Source organism: Mytilus trossulus, unplaced genomic scaffold (assembly GCF_036588685.1).
Source record: "Mytilus trossulus isolate FHL-02 unplaced genomic scaffold, PNRI_Mtr1.1.1.hap1 h1tg000247l__unscaffolded, whole genome shotgun sequence".
In the NCBI taxonomy this organism is placed as follows: Eukaryota; Metazoa; Mollusca; class Bivalvia; order Mytilida; family Mytilidae; genus Mytilus; species Mytilus trossulus.
The window spans coordinates 1,361,695-1,386,107 of record NW_026963318.1 but is presented as its reverse complement, the minus strand read 5'-3'; the positions used below and the strand labels follow the sequence as shown (position 1 = coordinate 1,386,107).

Here is a 24,413-nt window from a genome sequence, read left to right as displayed (position 1 = left end):
GAATAGGTAGCAATGACTATGTTGGATGTTTCATTGATACAAATATTAGACTGTTACCACATGAATATGTGTTGGATGACTTAAGCAACCCCTCAGATATGGAAAACAACTTGTGTTTGCTTTACTGTAAAGAACAGGGTTACATGTACTCTGGAACAGAGGTAATGTTTTAATTTGAAAACAAAAACATTCAAGACATTACACATGTTACAAGTGGTATTATTCAACGATAACTGATTCCGAAAATGATCATTGACCGTGAGGAATATAATGAATTAATATGAATCCATTTGAATAAAATAACATTTAATAAAAGTACGTCAATTCGGAGAAAATACTGACTTGTCCTGTCTTTCACTTAATTTAATTTATTTCTGATTTTGTCCTTCTTTTTGCGTTTGTGACATCTAACATGTCTAACATGAACGTATTATAAATCAATTGCCAAAATATTGGATTGCATAATTTATTCAAAACAAGGAGAAAAGTACGTTATATGGATTATGCATGTTATTGCGCCCCCAAACAATAGGTGGTGTGTTCAGTAAGCGCACTCATTAAAGTATTATTGCACAGTTGCCAACCGTGCAAGGGTTGTACAGTCACTCAATGTCGTTAAAAACTTCTTTTTGTTGTGTTGTACACATTTGCCTTCGCAATTAACTGTTAGTCAAACAGCTTTCATAGGAAATCTTTTTTCAGTTTTATAAATTAAAGCACAAAAATGGGAAAAAAACGGTTGTTTCATTCATCCACAGATGCAACATTTTTAAAATATGTAATACAAGTTGTTTTATAATTTTTACTTTATATCAGAGCTGCATGTAAAAATACATCAATTCAGCGGATGGAATGTTAGACTGACATAAAGTCTGCGATAAATGTATGATTTAAAGTATAAATAATCGAAAACATTTTGACAAAGGCATAGGTAGAACACGGTGGCCCAATATTTAAACATAAAAAAATAATGAAAACAGTACATTAAATACTGTGGATTTATTTATTATCAAGGGTACCAAATTTCTTGGTTCAACAATGTTTAAGAAAAACTTACAAATTCGTGGATATTTAATTTCGTTGTTTTGGCAAAGTCGTCACTCATTCCTTTAGAAAATGTGTAATTTGTTTTACAATTGATTCCGTGCTTCTACTGAACACGCAAAATCCATGAAAAATCAGTATCCAACGAATATTAATGAATCCACAGTAACTTACCATGTTTAAGGCGTCCAAAGCAAATATATATTTCCATTGAACATTTAAATTTGTAATTAACAATTGAGAATTAGGATGATCATGGCGCAGTTGTTGAATTTATTTTTGGGCAGTAGTCTTGTTCAAAATCCAAATTAAGAAAATAGGCCAAATCGTCGCCATCGTCATCTCTCTTATATTTTAACCTTAATATTATTGTTTTGACCAAAAATACAGATTTAATTATTGTTAGGTCTCCAAAGAATGTCATTGTGGGAATGATCCTTATCAGTACGGCCCTGAAGATGTAAATGATTATTACCTCAAGGGTGATTTTGATTGTGATTTTGAATGTCGTGGTGATTCTGAACAGATATGTGGAGGTGGATGGAGGTTATCAGTATATGAAACAGGTATGTTAACTGAATCGTGATTATGAATGAACATATGAGGAAAGTACTTCAAGTTATATTTGTAAATTGACAGTGTAAACATCGTTAAATATTCTTTATTTTCTAATAACGAGATCAAACTGATATAATTGAATTTGATCAGTAATAATTTAGGGGATGTTTAAAATAGATTCCCTACAGAAATGAAAAAAAATATGTCAAAGTAAGCAAACACAACTTTAAAAATGAAGGAAAGTAACGATCATATTGTTCATGAAGATCGGTCCCATTAGAGATGAACAGGATATTGACGAACGAGCCTATCTCGACGAACGAACGTATAAGGAGCGGTAATTGTATGTTTACAAACGTACCTAAAAAAAAAGGTGTTGTTATGTAATGATTTATATGTTTGAATTGTATTCGGATGCAATCAAGATAATAGAGAGAAATGCATTATATATACCAATTTTAAATGGTTTCATGATTTATCGATAAAAGAAGTATACAAGTATTACGTAAGTTACGATATCATATTCATGTAGTTTTCATAATTGTTGGACGCATGATGAAATAAACATCACGCGCAGGAGTATTCGAGTGCGTCGACAACTTTTACTATACTCGTACAGATATGAGTGCAAGATAATTTAAATGTGATACTGTGGGATCGTTTTTTTATCTGTCTTTTTAATTGGGTATTCAAGTTTTATATGTAATCTCATCGATCAGTTTATATATAAAAAATATGGTTTTTTTTAACCCGTTCAAAAAAAAAATTAAATGAGGAGGGGCTGGGTGCAGTATGTTAAATGTTCTCCTGCACTTTTTGTGATCTCTGTCCTTTTTATTTTTCACCCAATTCGGTCCTGCCTTTTTATATTAGTTTATCCTGACTTTTTTATTACATAAATTGTAATCCGGACCCTTTTAAACACCATATACATGTCCTGCCTTTTCAAATTTCATCCTAGCCCCCCCCCCCCCCCCCCCCCTCTTCTCCTTAAAACTCATATGGTAGTCTTTTATCATACCTATCAACCTCTGACGGAGCAATCTTTTTAGTGTTAAACTGGTCATGAAATTTCATACAAGGCTTACTTGGTCCATCAAAAATGCAAATGGCGACATTGGAACCTCACAACAAATTTATAAAATAAATGCAGATACTAATGATTATAAAAAAAAATAGCAATAGCGTTTGTGAGGTAGAACACCCCCACCACCCTACCCAAGCTTATGAAAAAAAAATATACATAATAGCCAATGCTTTGTGTTGAAGGCCGTTCTTTGACCCATAATAAAAGGAGGGTAGTATACCTTATATAATATTGACTTCATTGTTTAGCTAACAAGCAAGCTAACCAAACATTCTACCTTTACCTACACACTCAATGCAATTGGCTGTAATTCTGTTAAATTATCACAAAATAACAATACAAAAAATAATCAAAATGGTCCCTTGAAATTGCAAGCCTTATTGTGATTTCCTGACATATTCTCCTTTAACCATCAGGCAAAAACCTGGACCGCTGTTACAAAACAAAATCAGCAAAATATATTTCTAAATATATTCAGAATGGAAATGGGGAATTCTTCAATAAGACAATAACCCGACCAAAGAGCAGATAACAGGCGAAAGCTACAAAAGGCCCTCAACCCCGCTAGAAATCCCGCATTGGAGGTGGGCCTCAGCTGGCCCCTCAATTATATTATGTACTAGTTCAATGAAAATGGACGTCATACTAGACTCCAACACAAATAAACGAACAAAAATTAAAGAATACATACACGACTAACAAAGGCCAGAGACTTGAAATAGGCGCAAACATGCGGCTAGGTTAAACCTGTTTTGTGAGATCTCAATCCTTACTTATACCTCTAGCCAATGCAGTTTTGGTCCTCGTGGAAGGAAATTTAAGAATTTTAGTTATGATCCTGGACACCAATGGTAGAACTAACGGAAATACAATAAACGATTCAAATCCAGAGAGTGCTGTTCAGGCATGGAGTACAAATGTATTTCATTCGTAAATTGTAAACTTGGTTATCGCTTTGGAGTTTCGGCGACAAAATAATGTATTTCGCTTCTTCCCAATAATAAGCCTTTCAAGTATATAGGTCATTTTTTTTACGTTTGAAATGTGGAAGGATATACTCATTGATTTAGGTAAAAATAGGTACAAAACAACTTAATTTCCGGTAATTACATGTTAACTATAATTAAAATAAGAGCTTTGTCCGAAATTGTCGATTTTCACATGAAGCCATATTATATAGCAATCGGACAAATGTCACACAAAAAATGTATTTGTCTAAAGAAAGTCGAAACCAACATTTCAAAATGAATTTTTAATTATATTGTCTGATTTTTTATTTGTTTTATGCAATAATTGGATACTCAGCCAGTTGAAATGTACTTTAGGCCTATCTGTGTGCGTGGGTCGGATGATCCAGATCCAATTTTTCTAGGGCTATATCCCTTAGCTCTCAACGATTGGACCCTTATCCGTGTGCGTTGTAAATTAGATAATAGTATACGTATAAATTTGCAATAATAATGATTAAGCTAATTAAATGAGCGGAAAATATAATAACCATATGTAATGAAACTGCACTTTGATTAGCAAAAGTATCAATACACTAGTAATAAACTTCAATATCTATTTTTATAGCATCCCCTTTTACGACGTGCAAAATATTTAAAAAAAAAAATTTTAGGAACTTATTTCTTTGATTTGATCAGGTTTCCTTGTAATCAGCCTATCTGGCTTGTCTGGGGGCATAATCCAACGAAGATAGATGAATTTCGGAAAAGAAAACAAGATTTAAAATAAAAAATAAATTATATCAATATAGTAAAATTTGATATCTATGCTTTCACCATTTTATACCCCCCAAAAACACTTTTGGGATCTCAAATTTTAAAAAGTCTTGGATATCGAGTGCATCTTTTTCTATTGTAGCAAAAATTAATCTATTTATGATTGGAGTAAGCTTATAAACATGCAGATACTATTTCTTTATACTACATGCAGAACCATGCAATTTCTTTCACTTGTACAAGTTTATGTTGGATTAATTCATTAATATGTTTAAATTACCGCTCCCGCTTCGTACGATTCGTCAAGTTACGCTTTCGTACGTTCGTTCGTCATTATCCTGGTCATCTCTATTAAGTTTTAATTCGTAAACTCAAACGAACATACAATATTTAACAAATAACCTGAGACAAGCGTACAGTTTATTATAAATATGAGTGTAATATTGTTGGAATTTCAAATAATTATATACTGTAAACGAACTTATTTTCGCGAGCGATTTATTTTGGCGACTTTCGAGAGTAGAAAAATGACGCGAATATAAATCGTCGCGAATATGTCAATCTTTGATCTTTTCTTAATAAACTTCATCAAGGAAATCAGATTATCGCGAAATTAAGGAGCCGCGAAGTGGTCAAGAAAGGGTAAAACGCGAAATAAAGTATCCGCGAAAATAAGTTGGTTTACAGTATATATATAGCTATTGAGCAGCTTGTACTGTTTCCCCCATACTTGTGGTCCACAAATTTGAAAATAAATAATATGATTAATAATATTATTTATTTTGCGAAATGCTACTATACACTTTGACTGCAATGGCTCGAATGACTTAAAACCACATGATTTCACTCGTGCATGAACTCAATATCCCAATCGAACCGACCTTATATATAATTACTATAATAAAGAAAAGACGTGTTAACTATAAACAAATAATATTTTAAATGTTCAATTTTGTACAATATCGATAAATACGTTTCAATTCAGTCATCAATATATCTATATTGTAGGCTCTGGTGACTCTCTGTGATGAGGCGTCTAGAATTTAAACAAAATCAATATGTCATGTAAAGTTCTATTTCTGTTTTCATTCCTTTTTCTCTTCCGTTCTGATTTATTGCGGTCAGATTTGTATATTAGTGTAAATTTATCATACTTGATTAACGTATAATTTGATATTGCCGATAAATGACTTTTTGCTACTTTTTCGTTGTTTTTCACCTATTTTGTTACATAGAAATCACAAAGTTAACATGATTTATAACCTGTACACGTTCGATCAAATAGATAAACATGTACCAATAATTATCACAAGCTGAAATCGCATATATTCAGAACGAGGCTTTTTTCATTCTTTCTTTATTGAGTACAAACTGTCTAAGTTGTTTTTTTACCCATTGAATTTGAAATGCATACATGTAAAACTGTTGTCTTATTCTCATTAAATAATATAAGTTATAAAAAGTCAGAAAAAAATACGTAAATATTGCAACTTAAGCAGATTATAAAGGATTAAAAAATCACCAAATATAACATGTTTAAACGGTAAATGACCATTCAAAAGTTAAACCATGTTTACTCTATAATATTTAAGCTGTATATTGTTTAATACAATAGTCATGCTTTCGTCATTTGTTTTAGGCTATTTACCCTATACACAGAATCAAATTCAGTATACGTTAGTCTCAAATAGCATGATACTTACAGCCCCAGCCAACCAAGTCATTACATCAAGCAGTTCAATCGAATGTGCATTGCATTGCAAAATATCTGATGAATGTAAGGTCTTCGTAATTTCGATAGAAACAGGAGAGTGCAGTTTATACAACAGCTATACCGTTATGTGTGATGGAGTTCAGCAAGTACAGAGATTCCAAGTCTATATGATGAAATAAACTTAAAAGTTACTTTGAAAAAACCGTGACTGCCTTATATTTACTATGTTAAAATCTAGTTGTAATCTGGCACAAGCTATATTAGAATGCCTTTGATACTAAGTGCAGCAAATTGGATTTTGCATAAGCACATGTATATTCTAGATTTGAATAAATATGTGAATGTTTTTGACTAAGGTATAGAACGATAGTTTAAAACTGCTATTAATTCGATTTTTTTGTATTGAAAAGAAAAAGCCTTTTAGTGGAGACTGAAATGAGGGGAACATGGCCTGCTTGTGCTTAAATATTTCGGTCTAGTTTTGGACATTTGTTTATTGATTTTTTCGTAGTTTTAGAAGGAAAATTGCCTATTTCAGAAATCATGAACACAACATTTTTTTCAAATTATGTTTATATCGAAAACATGTTTTATCTCACGAAACCTGTTTAACCCGCCGCATTTTTACCCCTGTCCCAAGTCAATAGCCTCTGGTCTTTTAAGTATTGTATGCGTTCTTATTTTAGTTCATTTATATGTTTTGGAGTTAAGTTCGAAGTCCATTTGAACTGAACTATTTTTTCACAGCTAACTGGGGACTACGCTACTTAGAAGACCAATTAGTGGCCTTTCGGATATTGTAACCCCCTTTGTCGGGTTGTTGTTTCGTTGACATTCTCCCCATTTCCATACTCAATTTTATTTATGTTTTATGTTAATAAAGCATTTTTTTGACAGTATGCATATTTTTTTATTATCAGATTTATCATACATTTTTCGAATTGTCCGAATAGTAAATAATAAATGATAACATTCGTTACATTTTCATTTCTGCAAAAAAAAGGACGTTATTTATTTACATATACAACAGTTGTTACAAAAAAAACCAGCATAGTAACTACTCGACTATTCAAAAAGAACAAATGCCAAAAAAAGATCCGTCTAAATATAATATTATTATTACTTTAACAAACATCTATCGCTACATACTTTGATGATATGTTTGCTTTAAGAATTCAAGAATTATCAATCTATTTTGCAGAGATAGTTTGTTAAAGGAAATAATTTTCGATAAACCCAACACAGTCTACAATTGTTGTCCTTTCCTAGTTTTGGATAATATAGTTTCACACTTGAAACTACATACAAAAATGAACAACAAAAGAATTGTTTTTGCATTCCCGATTATATTTTACCCTCTTGGACCCTCATTACTATTTCTTTAATTCAAAATGTATTCGTTATTTCATAGATTTGGTTTAAAATGTGGATGTATAAATCATATAAAAACGTGTTATCACATCCTGGTGTTTACGGTTACTGTAATGTAATTTACAAAGCCCTTTGATATAGATACAATCCATGTAAAATGATTGAATCTTTGAATAAACTTATTATTAAATGTCACCAACTTAACAAAGAAGGTCAATCTTTAAATATTGTTTTATTGGTACTTATATCGATTATGTTTTTAGAAAAAATAAATTAAAACTAAATATATATTGCTATATATCTACAATTATTGGGCGATTATCCTAAATCTTTATCTTGCATTACACAATGTTATACGATTTTCGGGCTGTTTATGACGTCATTACACTAAATCCGATGGAAGCGTAATGATTGATATATGTCTGGGAGATTATGATATATTCCTTAGACTGAATTAGCTTTACATTACAGTACTTTTATTTTCAAATGTTTTGATCTGATGTATTTATTAAATTTATTTAGTTGAGCTGCAATTATGTCTCGAACCGATCTTTTATCATTTCAGAAAATAATTAAATTTTATATTTTGTTATTTGTTTTACCCTAGGTTCGGGGAGGTTTATCCCTCACAAGCACGTTAAACCCCATTTCATCTGCCACGTTTTTGATGCACCTGTTCAAAGTATGGTGGTTATAAACGTTTGATACATATTATGCAATATTTATTAACCACAATATCATATAGTTGAAAGATAACACAATTTTTTAAATTGACGATCTATTGTTACTTTTTATATTGCATATCGAGTTAGATTCACAAGAATTATATAATGTTTTTTCTTTTCAAATGATTCTATTACATCTAAATGCATATTTACATTTGACAAGTATCTGTATGTAAAAATAAATTGTAATGAAGAATATATGAATACACTTAAAACATTGCAAGAAAAATACCTTATCATTATATTGCAGCAACTTTGATTCAATCAAAAAAATGTTTCCTATCGGTGTTAGAACATTTTTATATTTAATAGTAATTTTCCAGTTTTATTGAAACAGTGTTACTATGGTCGTATTTATAAACAATCAAACGCATAACTTTTTTTATCCATCAACAACTGTGTCATTCCTGAAATATATCCCAAAATATAAACTTGATACACTGGTTTTTATAAGTGATTATATGTTTGATAGATGTATTACAATCGTTACACTAATATTTAAAGTACCATATATTATGTAAAAAGTATAAAACTAAGGATATTCTTATCCCAGTTATAGAGTACCTTAGTCGTATTTGGCACAACTTTATGGAATTTTTGATCCTCAATGCTCTTCAACTTTGTACTTGTTTGGCTTTATAAATAGTTCGATTTGAGCGTCATTGATGAGTCTTGTGTGGACGAGGCGCGCGTCTGGCGTACTAAATTTTAGTCCTGGTACCTTTGATAACTATTTACACCACTGGGTCGATGCCACTGCTGGTGGACGTTTCGTCCCCGAGGGTATCACCAGCCCAGTAGTCAACACTTCTGTGTTGATATGAATATCAAAAATGTGGACATTGTTATAAATAGTCTGTTTACAAAACTTTAAATTTTCGAAAAACTAAGGATTTTCTTATCCCAGGTATAGATTATCCTAGCTGTATTTGGCACAACTTTTTTTGAATTTTGGATCTTCAATGCTCTTCAACTTTGTACTTGTTTGGCTTTATAATTATTTGGATTTGAGAGTCACTGAGTTGTCTTGTGTGGACGAGGCGCGTGTCTGACGTACTAAATTATAGTCTTGGTACCTTTGATAACTATATATTTACAAAAACAAATACTCCAACGGAAATTCCGAACGGAAAGTAGTTCAAAATAAAAATAAAGTGACAAAGCATTGATTTAAAACGAAAAAGACATACATAAAATCAAAATAACACAAACAACAGAGAAAACATAGGATTGAGCAACACGAACCCAACCAAAAAATTGGGAAAATCCAAGATGCTCCGGAAGGTCAAGAATAACTTGCTCCACATGTGACACCTGTCTGGACATATATGCTAGTACAACTACTTTAGGACACATTCGGTAAAACGAACGGGATTTTAGACATTAAGGACATATCTGCTATCATCTGTCATGTCTGTAAAATTGATTGACCATAACGGTCAGCCTATTCGTGATGTAGTCCAAAAATCTCACGAAGGAATGTGTTCAACGTCCCCATTTGGAACCGTCAGTTTGAAAGAAGCAAATCTTCTTCCAGTAAATAATGATGGGACATACAAATCCTATAAAATCATATCAACTGGGATATATATATTTCGTTTGATAGCTCTGCTCGAATGTTGTATTACATGGATATAGAAATTTTGTTTTCAACCGACCCTCATTTATTGTTAAGAAATGAATAAGACATCACTTCTTTATCAATATTCACTAAATTTAAAATTATTTAGTTACAGAACATCCTTGTACAGCTGAAAGTAAAGTTAAAGTAGACTGCAAACATTTCAAACTTCTTTTTTTCTAAAATTTTGTTTTAAACCTATTTCTATAGCTTAACATCTCACTTGTGTGATAGTCTTATAGAATTCAATTATTTCGACAAGAATGTGTGAAAAAACAAAAAGAGGTAATAGATAAAAATGTACAAAAAGGGGTACAGCAGTATAAATTGTTATAATATTGACATCTCTTAAAAAAAAACATGCCAACAAAGAAAACCAAAAATGCATATAGACTCGCTATAAACAAGCACATACGCACTATATCATTATAACAAAATAGCATGATGTATACATGCCTAGCAACACACAAAGGATATTACAAAAATGTACTAAACAGTAAAGGTTAGAATTGACAAAAAGAATTAAAGAAAACACTATATTACGTCATTACAAATCTATTTTACCTCAAATGATGCATTGCTTGTACATAGTTTTGTTTTACAATTCTATTAGAACTCTTTCGTATAGAAAAAAAAGCTTTTACTAAATATTTGTTCAAATAATCGAAACTTTTTCTGCTTTCCATTAGATTTAAACTTCTGAGTTTCGTCTCTTATTGTACAAAATTGTAAATGTTAGCGTATATAAGTTATTGTGCAAACTGGTTTCTTTTTGATACGCTTCCCCACAATAGATCATCAATATAAACATTGCTGCTTTTATTATATTTGGCACTTAAAACATTGTTTGCGTTTTTAAGCGTTGTGAACTTGCATGGCTTATTTCTTTACGCATTATTCATTTTTTTTTATTCATACTCAGACCCGTTAACTAGAGAAAGGTCTTTACTTGGTTATAGCAATCAAAACATTATTGATTCTGAAAGTTTAAAGAAAAGATGATTTCATTTGTGATATAACATTTATTTTTGTTTAAAGGACCTTCTCCGATTGACTTTGATTCTGCCGTTTAAATTCGTAAACAGTTGCATTGCTATGAAGCTGTTTGGCTTGTTGATGTATATTTATTCTGCTGAATCATTAAAGGTAATATTATTTAAGTCTTATTTCAATACTTATTGATATATTTGATTACGAGAGCACCGACTGTTACGCTCATTAATTTTAATTTTTTAATCATTTATCTTTTTCCTATTGAAAATGTATTATATTATAGTTTCTACCTATTACTTGAAAGTGAGAGTCCGTTGTAGGTAACACAAGAAACGTAGTAAAATGACAATGATACATACTTTAATAAAGGACTACATTTGCACTAGCAGTTACCGACATGCATTCTCCAGACCTCAGTCATACTGAACGAAAGAGTCTTCATTATATGAATATTAAGCACAAGCCCTCGAGTGGCGGGTTTACTATCATACAATCCTACAATATGCTTAGAACATGACTTTCATCATGCAAACAACTGGTTGGAGAAATGGATATTGAATTTCCTATGCAAATACCCTACGAGGGAATCAATTGTGTTACCAAAATACGCCATCTTAAATGACCCGACAACAGTATCGTACCTATATCCCTTCTGAAAAGTCTTGTCACAGGTTTGGGTCGCTTTTGAGGTGAATGACGATATTTTTTGTGCTTGATATTGAATATTTAAATAAAAGATTCAACGTGAAATACCTGAACATATAAGATATCTGTGAGTTGATTTATATTTACGAATGATGTCATGGTACCGATGAAAAATTTAGTAACTGTTTTTTGTCAGTTTATCATATCAAAAACTCTGATTTTATATTTTTTCCCCTCATGCAAAGCTTAAATTGCTTGTCCAACTGAGGCTATAATTTTTTGTCTATTGTGGTGTATATCTCTTTATCTTTTAAATACGCTTTTGATTTTCAATATGTTGTTTTAATCTTTTGTTGAAAAGACTTTGATTGTCGGAATGCGCAACGAATGCAAAAAAATAATACCATTTATGTAAGTGTACTATAATGATTACACGGTAAGGAACATTGTACGTTTTTTCAATTTTAATAAGACATTTTTGCACCAAATTCAAGTTTGTTCGACCACTACAATTCCTTATGAATCACTCTTATAATCAGTTGCGTTAATCTATACATGCTATAGCTAATATAGAAAAAGAAACGTTACATGCTTATAAGATCATTTAATTTTTTTATAACAAAAAAATGATAACAAAAATTTAATGAAATAGTTAACTAACATAATTTTTAAGAGAACAATAACAAGTTTTTTTGATTGAAAACAATATTGCACATTTTTGGAAAATTTTAACAGGACGAGTACATAATTCGGGTTAACATGTCAATACCTTGTATGACCACCTCTTGCATTTATGACCACCAAACACCTCCGTCGTATTAAATCTTGAGGGATGTTGTCCCATTCCTTGAAAAGTGCTGTTCGGAGCTGGGCTAGCGTTTCCGGTAGATTTTAACTATTTCTAATACGTCGTCCAAGTTCGTCCCAAAGATGTTCAATTGGGGATAAATCTAGAAACAGTGCTGGACAAGGCATCACACGAATATGTTTTTTTCTCCAAAAAGGTCATCGAAATGTGTTCTACGTGACAACGGGCGTTGTCTTGCTGAAAAACGTGGTTAAAACGAAGTCTTCGGAGAAACGGGAGAACAACTGGAGCCAGAATTTCGTCCTTATACCTTGTTGTATTTAGGTTACCAACGATGATTTTGAGCTCAGTGCGTTCCTGGTAGGTAATTCTGCCCCATACCATGATTCCGCCACCACCAAACTAACCAAAAAGTAAAATCACAAAAATACTGAACTCAGAGGAAAATCAATTTGGAAAGTCCATAATCACATGGCAAAATCAAAAAACAAAACGCATCAAAAACGAATGGACAAGAACGAATGGACAAAAAATTACATATCAGAAAATCGTTCATTGCGTCTCCGGTAGACCCTGGCTCTGCCGTCGCTAAATTTCAAGTTCAATTTAGATGCATCGGTAAAAAGAACCTTTCTTCATGTTTGCCTATTCAATCTTATACTGACTTAACGCAATCGGTTACAAACTGTTTGAGCGCAGATATTATGTTGTTATGTCTTCCGTGTGTTTGTCGTGCAGTTTGTGACGCGTTTAAAAATCGATTCCGGAGATGAATGATGCGGATGTGTCTATCTTGACGTAACGCCGTTTCACGTGGCCTGCCACTATGGGGAGCGATCATTTGTTGTGCCAGTATCTCTAAGACGAGTCTTAAGCCTTGCAATAGACATTCTAGAGACATTAAAATGATTTGAAACCTGCACTTGAGTCATTCCTGCTGCCAACATCCCAATAGCTCGTTCTCTCTCATTTTGGCGTAGAAGGGGCATTGTTTTACGTGTAACATTTTCAATGTTTTAATGCGACCTTTTGTTAACAATCGTGTTCGACACAATAAATGACAAAAAGGACAACTCGACTGAAACTCTATACAGGTAATTTTTTGAAAAAAAATGTTATTTGTTTGAAATCAGAAAATGACGTCACGTCATTTCCGATATTTTCATATATGAGTAAATTTGATAGATAAATCATTCAGGTTACTGGTTTTAATCATGAAAAAATGTGAAATTATTATTTGTAATATTTTCAAATTAAAAACCAATGTAACGTTTCTTTTGTTGCCTAGTACATATCGTTATAATTGCATGGTTAATTAAAGAATCTGCAAGAAAAACATACAAGATATATTATCAACTTAGCCTTTAAGGGGCACAAGCTACTAGATATAACAATATTATAAGGTATACTTTTTGTTTGGTTCAATCGTTAATGAGAGTGACCTATTGAAATAATCGTTATTTGTAGCAGCCATATTTGGTCCAATTTTGTCAAAAAAAGCTAAGAAACATTGATGATGAATTATTCACCTGCAAGTGAATAATTTGACCTCATTGAATTCGTATTCATGTGAACTTCAATTTAACTCCTAAGGTAGAATTAGTAACGCACGAATTGTGTCCGTATTTGATTATTTAAGGGGGTTCGCAGGTCTAAATCACTTTTTTTATTTAATACAAGATTTCGCTATATTTTTCTAAAAATGAACTTTATCTTATACTTAATAGAAAAATAAAATAAAAAAATGGGGTGACCGTTTATTTACACTCACAATCTGCCTCCGAAAGAAGCATACATTTTTGTTAATGTCCTTTTTTCTGTTGAACTAATCATCTAATAGCAGAAAAAGCGATAATAACGAAATAAAAAAAGAACTAAATTACCTTTTGGATTATAGCTCTTCATCTTTTATATAAGCTTTGGATTTCAAATATTTTGGCCACGAGCATCACTGAAGAGACATGTATTGTCGAAATGCGCATCTGGTGCAAGAAAATTAGTACCGTTAATTTTATTACAGAAATCGCTTAATTTAGGTTAGTTTATGTACAGCTTATTAAAATAAACAATAAAAAATATAGGTCACCGATGAGTTAAAAAATTTTTTTAATCTTAATGCCAAAAAAATGCCATTTTTGCACCAAAGGGAGATGATTTGGGGCTTTTTCAATGACATCTACATTTTAAAAGTCACCTGGCCAACATGAATTGATTTTTTGGAATGATTTTTGTACCATATGATAAAGTAACAACTATTTAAGGAAATGAATAAAATGTGTAATGACAAATAAATGTTTAATTTTTTTCTGAAAATCTTATACCCGCGAGCCTCCTTAAAGCATCATTGTAAGTCAAAAAAGGGTTATTCATTTGATTGACTGATTCGATCCTCAAAAATCATTCTCATACAGATAAAAATTATGATTAACATATATTTTCAATCTATAAATGAAATTAAGTGGACCTAAAACAATCAAATTGCACTTGTTCCTATGGAACGCTATAGAACGCCATAGCTGTCTTATGTGTCTTTTTTATCACAAGAAGGTGGTGTTTTTATTATAAAAGGTGGCTTTTCATTATGCGAAGGTGTTTTTTTATGATACGAAAGTGGTTTTTTTTATTATAAGAAGGCAAAGATTATCTTAGCTGTATTTTTTTAAGATTTTGGTTTTCATTGCTCTTCAACTTCGTACTTTATTTGGCCTTTTTAACTTTTTTGGATTCAAGCGTCACTGATGAATCTTTTGTAGACGAAACGTGCGTCTGTTGCGTCTGGCCTATATACTAAATTTAGTCCTGGTTTATATGAAGAGTTAAATTTATTTATTATAAGAAGGTGTTTTTCTATTATACGAAGGTGTTTTTTTATTATAAGAAATTGCTTTTTTTTTTTTTTTTTTTTTATAGGAAAAGGCTTTTTTATTATAAGAAATGTCTTCTTTTTATACAAAAGTGTTTTTTTTTTATTATAAGAAGATGCATTTGTATTATGTGATGGTGGTTCCTGTACTTAACCAAAGGCATGGCGTGTCACATGATTTGAAAACAGGGACGGACCGATCGCTAATAAAATATGGGAAAATGTTAAATCTAGAAAATCAACTAATTCTTTATACATTTTATGGATTTTTGTATTTGAAATTAAAACAATCAGTTATTTATAACATATATACACTTCTGACATGATGATTGTCCTGTGTGTGACCGGAAATTGACCGGGTGTAATATACATGGTTAGAACTTTTTTGTTATTTGAATATTTAAATATTTGAAAACTTTAGATTAACATTACTTTTTTTACAAAAATCTAACAAAAAAAGTTTTAAAAAAATGTTGGAACAAAAAAGGTAAAATGAACGACAAAAAGTGTTAATACAGCTATTGTTTTACAATATTTTTTAATGAAACTAAAACTTTATATGAAAAAAATGTTTTTCAACAAAATGAATTGATCGGACGGATTTCGGACCTGATCGACATAAGTGTAAAACAGTTCTTATATCTAATAATATTTTGAAATTAATAAATCTTTATGATGAATAATTGTTAAAAGGATATTTTATGTAAATCTTTACTAAATTTTTACAACTGAGTATAGAAGTTAATTCAATTTCTAATTGTATTTGATTTCTGCTGTGAAAACTCAAATGGCATTTTATTTGGCTTGAATGGTGATTTCGACAAGTGTCAGAATTAGATAATTTAACTAAATATTTGTACCTATAAAATTTTAACTGTTAAACAATCTAGATAGTAACACTTTTTGTCGATTAGTTCAAAACATTAAAAACGTTGTTAGGCGATTTTGAAAATTGTTGGGTCAACTTTTCTTTGTTACAAAAACATTTTTTTATTACTATAATATATTGATTAATAATGCATTACAGATTTCTTAGTTTTATTAAAAAAATATTGTAAAACAAAAGCTGTGTTAACACTTTTTTTCGTTTATTTCATATTTTTTCATAAAACATAGTTATGTATCTCTAATGTATAGAATAAATGTGTAAAAACTACGGAGCTATTAAATGTGTTTAACGTAATAAATTTTCAAAGAACTTTTTGTGTTAAAAAGGGGATATTTTACCACAAGGAGCCGCATCACAAAAGGATGTCCGTTGTATGCTAATTTACGGAAAAAGTCAACTCATTTCGTACCCGAAAATTTAACCACATATGTGAAAATGTCACAGCTTCAAAACGAGCTATCATACATATCCAAGTTTACGATATGGACTGAGCTACATGAAACAACGTTAACTTACCATTACCGTCTATGTAAAAACAATTAAAGATATTGACCCAAATAGCAAAAAAGTTCTGACTATTTATATCTCATTCGGTCATTTTATCATGTCCCAATTCGGGCAATTATCCTGTCATTAGTGCAACCCGGATATATCGCCGAAAACAATACCAGCGGATGGACGAATTCCAATATATTGATAAATGCATTTATCAATTATAGTTAATTGATTATTTTATTTCATGTATAATAATCCATAAAACTTTTATAGACTTAATTGATTTTCTTGATTTATGATTTTTCCATGTTCTATTAGCAATGGATCCGTCCCTGTTTTCAAATCATGAGACACGCCACACTTCCGGTTAATCACGAGAACCACAATCACATAATAAAAAAAGAACTTTTTTTATAATAAAAAAAAAAACACGTTTATATTATAAAAACACCTTTTTATACAAAAACAGCACCTTTTTATACAAAAAAGCACCTTCTTATAATAAAAAAGCACCTTCTTAATTTAAAAAAACAACCACCGTATAATATAAAAGCACCTTCTTATAATAACAAAACACCTTCGTATAATTAAAAACCTTCTTATAATAGTGCAACCCGGATATATCTTCGTATAAGAAAACCATCTTCGTATCTTCGTATAATAAAAAAACACTTTCCTATAATAGAAAAGCACCTTCTTATAACAAGGAAAACACATTCGTATAGTAAAAAAAAACACCTTTGTATAATAGAAAAACGGCTTCGTATAATAAAGAAACATTTTCGTATGATTAAAAAACACATTGAATTTCTTATTCTAAAAAAAGCACCTTCTTGTAATAACAAACACCTTGTCATAATTAAAAAGACACAAAAGACAGCTATAGCGTTCCATAAATCCCGCTATCTATGTTTATGTTCATATCGCTTATATGGGCTTGGTTGTTTTCCGGAGGCCAATGCCCTATAAATTGTTTATTTTAGACTTTTGATAATTTTAATAAATGTTTTATACAGTCATAAAACAAATATGAAAATCTGAGTAAAATCGATGAACACGAATTTGACAGCTAGTGTTCCTTAGGATTATTTTCCCTATTTTCTGTTTTGCAGATATTGTTAGAACTGTGATCCCTATCAATATGATATTATTAGAATGTAGTAAGAAACGTATTGCATTAATCAAAATCGGCTAATATCAATCAAAACAACAATGATGATAAAAATGATAACTCTGTTGATACAGGAAAAAAACAATCTGGCATTAACCGTTCCTTTTGTAACTAGCATGAATGCATTTTAATTGAAATTAAACTATTGAATAATATCATTGGACTGGAAAAAGCGCTGGTCACCCATATATCTAATATGGATTCATAAGGCTTTGAATATTCTGGTTTTATATATATTATAATCATGTTTTCAATATCTTTGGCTTCTTTGGATTAAATCTTAATCATATCGGACGAAAATAAGGAATGTTAAATTTATCAACTTTTGCATTTTTCTATTGAAAATCTTTATTTTTCAGTGTCAAGTACAGTTATTGGTGAGTTTAATATTGCATATAAATTGTTTTCATATGTCATCTAAGTATAAGTATTTTTCTCTCTCAACATTTTAAAATGTCATTTGTTGCTATTTTTTTTTTCATTAGCACATATCATACTGTTTTCTACTTTCAAATTTACTCACAATACATCTTGGTCCCTTCTCATTCACACAGGAAAGTAAAATGCATGTTCGAACAACATTAACCTTCTAAGCTAAGTTACTATGGCAACGCGATATGTCTTGGCATTCTTCGTTTTCAAATATGTTTGTATTAACTTCATTAAGGTATTTTATTTTATTTTGAACAGTTAGTAATGATTACGTCGGATGTTTTATTGATACACCTTTAAGACTACTATCACATCAATATAAGTTGAACGGAAGTGACCCTCCAGATATGGAAAACAACAAATGTTTGCTTTATTGTAAAGAACAGGATTACATGTACTCCGGAACACAGGTAATGTTGCTAAAGTTCAAATATATGTTTAACTCCTTTTAGGGGGTATCTCCGAAAACAAGCGAAACTGCATACAATTTTATTAAAAATGACATGGTTAAAAAGAACTTCAGCCACGAAAAAATAATTTATAAGAATGGTTCAATTTGAAAATACTTTTATTAAAGTACAATGTTGACAAAAGTATTTCAATTCCAAAATAAATATTTCAAAGCTATCACTTTATAAATGTACATTTCTGGGTGTTGTCCTTCTTTCCGAAAATGCGACATACTTGTGAATTTTACTTGACAAGACACGACATAATCTTGACAGTATCTAACTGTACTTTACTGTACTGAACTTAACATTATAAGTCTGATTAAGAATTTGATAATCTTAGGAAAGTCTAACTATGGTCTTGATCAGTCTTGATCTGTCTTGACTAAGTCTTTAAATTTAATCTAGACTAGTTATAAATTTATTCTACAAGATTCAAGGTTATTTTTTGGTACTTTTATGCATTGCTGTCAAAAGACTTATTCAGATCAGAATTTGTTTATTTTTGTCCCAACAAACTAGATGAAAGAAATATCAAGGACACAAAAGTCAACAACTATAGGTTACATATGACATTTTGCAATGAGCAAAACCCTTACTTTACAGTCAGCTATATTCAGCTTTAAAGAGCCAAAAACAATAATACGAAATTCAGACGAAAAATAAACGACCTGGTTTCTGTGCAAGATAATGAACTTAAATCAAATATGAGATAAAGCAAAAAACGGCAAACTGTTGGTTCCGAACAGCACATTAAAAATGACGGTGGTTGTGTTAAATTAGTTTGAAGACGCCACCCCTCCCTAATCCTGAACAGTGGCGTAACTCAAATATAAGAACAAACTAGGAAAATAAGTCGAAAGGGCTTTACACATCAGATCGATACAAAACAGAAAGACATAAGACAAAAACACAGATTAGACGTGGCAGGGTTTTCAAACATTCTACAACAACAAAATGAAACCATGCACACATCTGAGAGTAATTGCAGTTACTGGCAACTAGTTCAAAGTCAATATCACGTAAACAAAACCACAAAATTCTAAAAACATAGCAATCAGTACACATTCAACATCCAATAGATTAAGTGAAAAGAAGTCATTAACATAATCCACATCAAGATAACAGGTCCAATCGTCGTTACCATAAACGCTGTTATTGGATTCAGACGTCCATACATTTGAACTGTTTACCTGAAGCGAAAATACAGATTCAAATAATTGTAGGTTGGTAGGCAATGTTTCTGTGGTGATGACCCTTATACGTACGGCCCTGAAGATGTAAGCGAGGGTTATATTAGGAATTATACCTGTGACCGGCAGTGTGGTGGTGACTCTGAACAGATATGTGGGGGTGGATGGAGATTATCAGTGTATGAAACAGGTGAATATGCATGAACATTTTATGAAAATGCTGTAACTAATATAGAAAATGATAATGTGAATCATAATTAAATATTTTTTTATTTTCATCTATTATACCTTGTCATAATATATATCTCTTATTAGCGTTTCTTGCCAGAGCCACCAATATCCTACAAAAAATTCTACCTTTGTTGTATACACGAGAAATTCTGATACACTAACACATTTGTGAACGTTAACCTGTGTGTCCTACTATATTGAGAGGGTAACTGTTTTCCGATGGTTCGAATTCATTTAAGTTAGTATTTTGGTATACTAAGACAATAGTGGCTAATTAGAAGAGATGAATTTCCTTAAATGTCAATTTCCCTTAACCTTATTTCATTTCTTTTTGATTTTACAATTTATTTTTTCACCTTTTATACGGGCAATATTTGTAAATTATTACGGTGAAACATAAACAAATGCGGTCATTTTCACAGATAAGAATAAGATAACATTTTGACTATTCAATTTTGGACCTGTAATGGCGTGACCATTAAGTATAAACGACAATTAAGCTACAACAGAAAAGACTATCAGTTGCTCATTCTTAAATCAAGAACCAATGTGTTGAAGAATAAATATTATGATGAACGAAATTTCATGTAATATTGATAGCACAGTCCATTGCATTCAAAAATGTTGTACTATAAAGAACAATTTAATTTCAAGTATTGCACGCAGAAAAAGTTCAAATATGTGAAGAACAATTTGAAGGCTTCCAATTTTATACACTGTTATATAATCAACTCACTTCGTGGTTAGTTACAAATTATGTCAAAGATGACGTCCATACGAAAAATTTCTCGGTATCGTAATGACCTTGCAGTTTTCCTGTAATGGATACGTTTGAGAAAGGGAAAAGGTATATGTGACTTCGAGAATTTGATGTTCTATACAGTTTAACGATGTATAATTTCCTAGGTCAGGAACACAGAAACAGATAAAACATATAATAGAACGAATTATATATAAATCAAGGAACGAGGTAACAGAATAGCACCATTTCTGTAAATTATATTATAATGGAATAATGCTTATATGTTGTTTTTACTCCATTTTGTTTATTTGTTACCAAGTTTGAGGAATAGAAACAGGTATAATTACAAATATTGGTAATTCTATGTCACAATTGGTGACATTGAAATATAAATATCAACCATATACAAATGTTGAACGCTACAAAATGGGTGCCACATGTGCAGCAGGATCGTATTACCCTTTCAAAGCACCTGAGATAACGTTTTTGGTTAGGTTTGTGTTTTGCAGTGCTCCTTGTAATTTTGTCTGTGTTGTGTTTTTGTACTGTTATGTGTGTAAGCCATGGCGTTGTTAGTTTATTTTTGATTGATGAGTATGAATTTACCTCTTACTAGTATCTTTCGCCTGTCTTATAGTGGGCATGCATCCATTTAAATTTGAACATTACAAATTAAAGCACAAAAAACAACACCAATAATTCAAATTTATTTTTTAAGATCGCAATTGGATGCATCAGTAACATGAATAAGGCAAAGTTGTTTGGGTATTCAGAACAGAAAAGACACATCAAATGTTACTAATATTCAAAATAACATTTGCCTTTTTCTAGCTAAATGACAACAGTCAGTTTCAATTCCAATGACGAAAATGAGAATAAAATTAATGTTTAATTTTGCAATTATATCAGCTGATAAAGGATTCAAGGCCCATGTACAGAAACAAGTTGAGTCAAGTAAGATTGATTTTTTTTCTTTCAGGATACATATCTTTAACACAAGGACAAGTTCAGTTTAAGCTGATCTCAAATGGCACGTTTATTACAGCATCGGCCAACCAAGTTATGAAGTCAAGTAGTAAAATCGATTGTGCTCTGTACTGCAAAATATCTGACTCCTGTAAAGTGTTTGTGATTTCAACAGAAACTGGAGAGTGCAGTTTGTATAACAGTTACACCGTTATGTGTGAGGGAATTGAGGGATTCCAAATTTATATGATGGAATAAGTTTCAAATTTACATGGAAAAAATGTAAATTAACAAAAACTGCCTTATATTTACTCTGATAAGGCTTATACATGTAGCTGTAATCGCGTATAGTGCAGAAATACACAAACAATATTTGTTGTAGTTACATTTTCTTAAAATACAGTTAAATCAAGTTGTGATTCAGTTACATAATATACACTCAAATTTATCAAAAACCTCTCTATGTTTGGCACAAAAACATGTCTGCAAATATTTTAGTTTGTTCTGTTCAAATAATCAAATCATTTGCATTTAAAAATTATTCCAGGGATAATGTAGCAAAAAAGTTGTCCCCTTAATTCTTTTTATTGATTTTGGCGTACTTTTAAAAGGAAAATCGCACAATTTTAGAAATCAAAAGTATATACTGAAAACACGTGTTATGTGTTTCCACTATGTCTAAACTACACCGACAAACAAGTGTTTTGACTCGATATCTAACATCCCGTACGTTAACGGAATATCAATAGACAGAAAAGGGTAGGTTATCGGCCTGATTTTTTTTTATGATATCAAAGAATATATATATACATATACAATTATTTCGTATCTTGAGACGTATTTTTTCCCTAACCGTTCTAGAGTAACGTAGAAATAAGTACAAATGCACGTCAAAAAGACAAAACAGATGAACGTTATCTCGAATTTGTTTAATTTTTCGTTAAATTGTTCACATCGTACGGAAAGAAAGATACAGAGAGAAAACTACTGAATTGAAGATTGCAAAACAATTCACTCTGAACACCCCAATCTTGTATTTCTTTCTATGGAACGAAAGAAATAAGTCATGTCAAAATGGAAGTGTCCGATTTGGTCAATGTTCTTCACTACACAATCACGAGATTTTGTCGATGTATATCAACCAATTTTCTTAAGTGAGCAGGCACCTACCGTTTCTCTGTCTATTGATGTTACAGATGTTCAATACCTTCAGGTCCAAACATTTGTTGCCAGTGTACATATACTCAACAGTTTTGGATTTGTTCGAATATTTAACAATAATTGATAACATTCGTTACATTTTCATTTCTACAAAATTGGGACAAGGAACGTTATTTATTTCATTTACTAGTACACCAATTATTTTGTTTTTGTACATTCTGTAGAAGCTCATCTTGTATTAAGGGATAATACAGCGTATTGTCTTATCTATTGGTCTCTATTGTCTGTCATATTTCACTTTCATAGGCAGGCGGCACCCTTTTCTGGAAACTGAACAGGGATTTACTGAAACATGACAGGAGCAGGCTCCCTCTTAGTCAACCAGCAGGCTCCCACTTCTAGATTTGTCACTGTTTTTATGAACACTTCCTTTTTTTATTTTTTTGAGTTTCAAACTAAAACATTTTTTTAAAGGAAATACTGAACTGAAAAGTAAGTTATGAACGACATTACATGTAAAAATCAACTGTGCGACTATACCAAAGAAAAACAATGATCCGCCTAAATTAGATATAATTCTGGAATTTAAAAATAGTTTTGATATTAATAATCAAGATTATTTATTTAATTTACAGAGGTAATTTGCCCAAGGAAATAACTTTTATATTAGTTAATCCAACACAGTCTGACATATATGTCCTTTTCTAGTTTTGGATATTATAGTTTCACCATTGAAACTACTCACAAAAATGAACGACAAAAAATGTTTTTTCATTCCCGATTATATTTTCTCTTTTTGGACTCTCATTACTTTTATTTTAATTCACAATGTTTTCGCTTCACCCATGCCTGTACTTGCTTTAATATGTTCATGAACGTCATTTGTGAATTACTGACAAATTAGTCAAATTAGTAAGCTAGTGATTTCGTTACCAGATATCGATTAAAAGCTTTACCAAATTATTTCATAGTTCATGTTCATTGTTTTTTCATTTTGTTTAGCGGTAATTTTGTTTCGAACCGATCTTTTAATTAAGGCATTTAAGATTACAACTACGTTATATATTTTTTATTCTGTTCTACCCTAGTGTAGAGGAGGGTCTACCGCTCACAAACATATGTAACCCCATTTAATCTGCCATTTTTGTTATGTGTCTGTGTCAAGTAAGGTGCATATAAACATTCGATACATATTATGCAATATGTATTAACCACAATATTCTTATAGTTGAAAGATAACACAAATGTTTTAAATTGATAATCTATTGTTACTGTTTATATTGCATTTCGAGTTAGATTCACAAGACTTCAAATGTACTCTATTACACCTAAGTGCTTGTTTGCATTTGTCAAATATTTTTATGTAAATATCTTTATAATGAAGGATATATGAATTCACTCAAAAACTTTAATTCAATCAAACATCTTTTCTATCGGTGTTTGGACATTCTAATATTAGGCAATTATTTTGCAGTTTTGTTGAAACATAGTGTTACTTTGGTCGTATTTATTAAAAGTCAAAAGCATAACA

General features: G+C 31.0%; 1 protein-coding gene across 1 annotated transcript in view; it reads left to right on the top strand.

The window, feature by feature from the left end:
* The window catches only part of LOC134701659 (uncharacterized), a 40,355-nt gene that overhangs the window by 4,526 nt on the left and 11,416 nt on the right, over positions 1–24,413 (top strand). The window contains exons 4-9 of the mRNA XM_063562795.1: positions 7–161; positions 1,451–1,610; positions 18,068–18,085; positions 18,399–18,550; positions 19,816–19,972; positions 21,735–21,911. Coding sequence (XP_063418865.1) covers positions 7–161; positions 1,451–1,610; positions 18,068–18,085; positions 18,399–18,550; positions 19,816–19,972; positions 21,735–21,911 — 819 coding nt within the window. The remainder of the gene's footprint in view (positions 1–6; positions 162–1,450; positions 1,611–18,067; positions 18,086–18,398; positions 18,551–19,815; positions 19,973–21,734; positions 21,912–24,413) is intronic.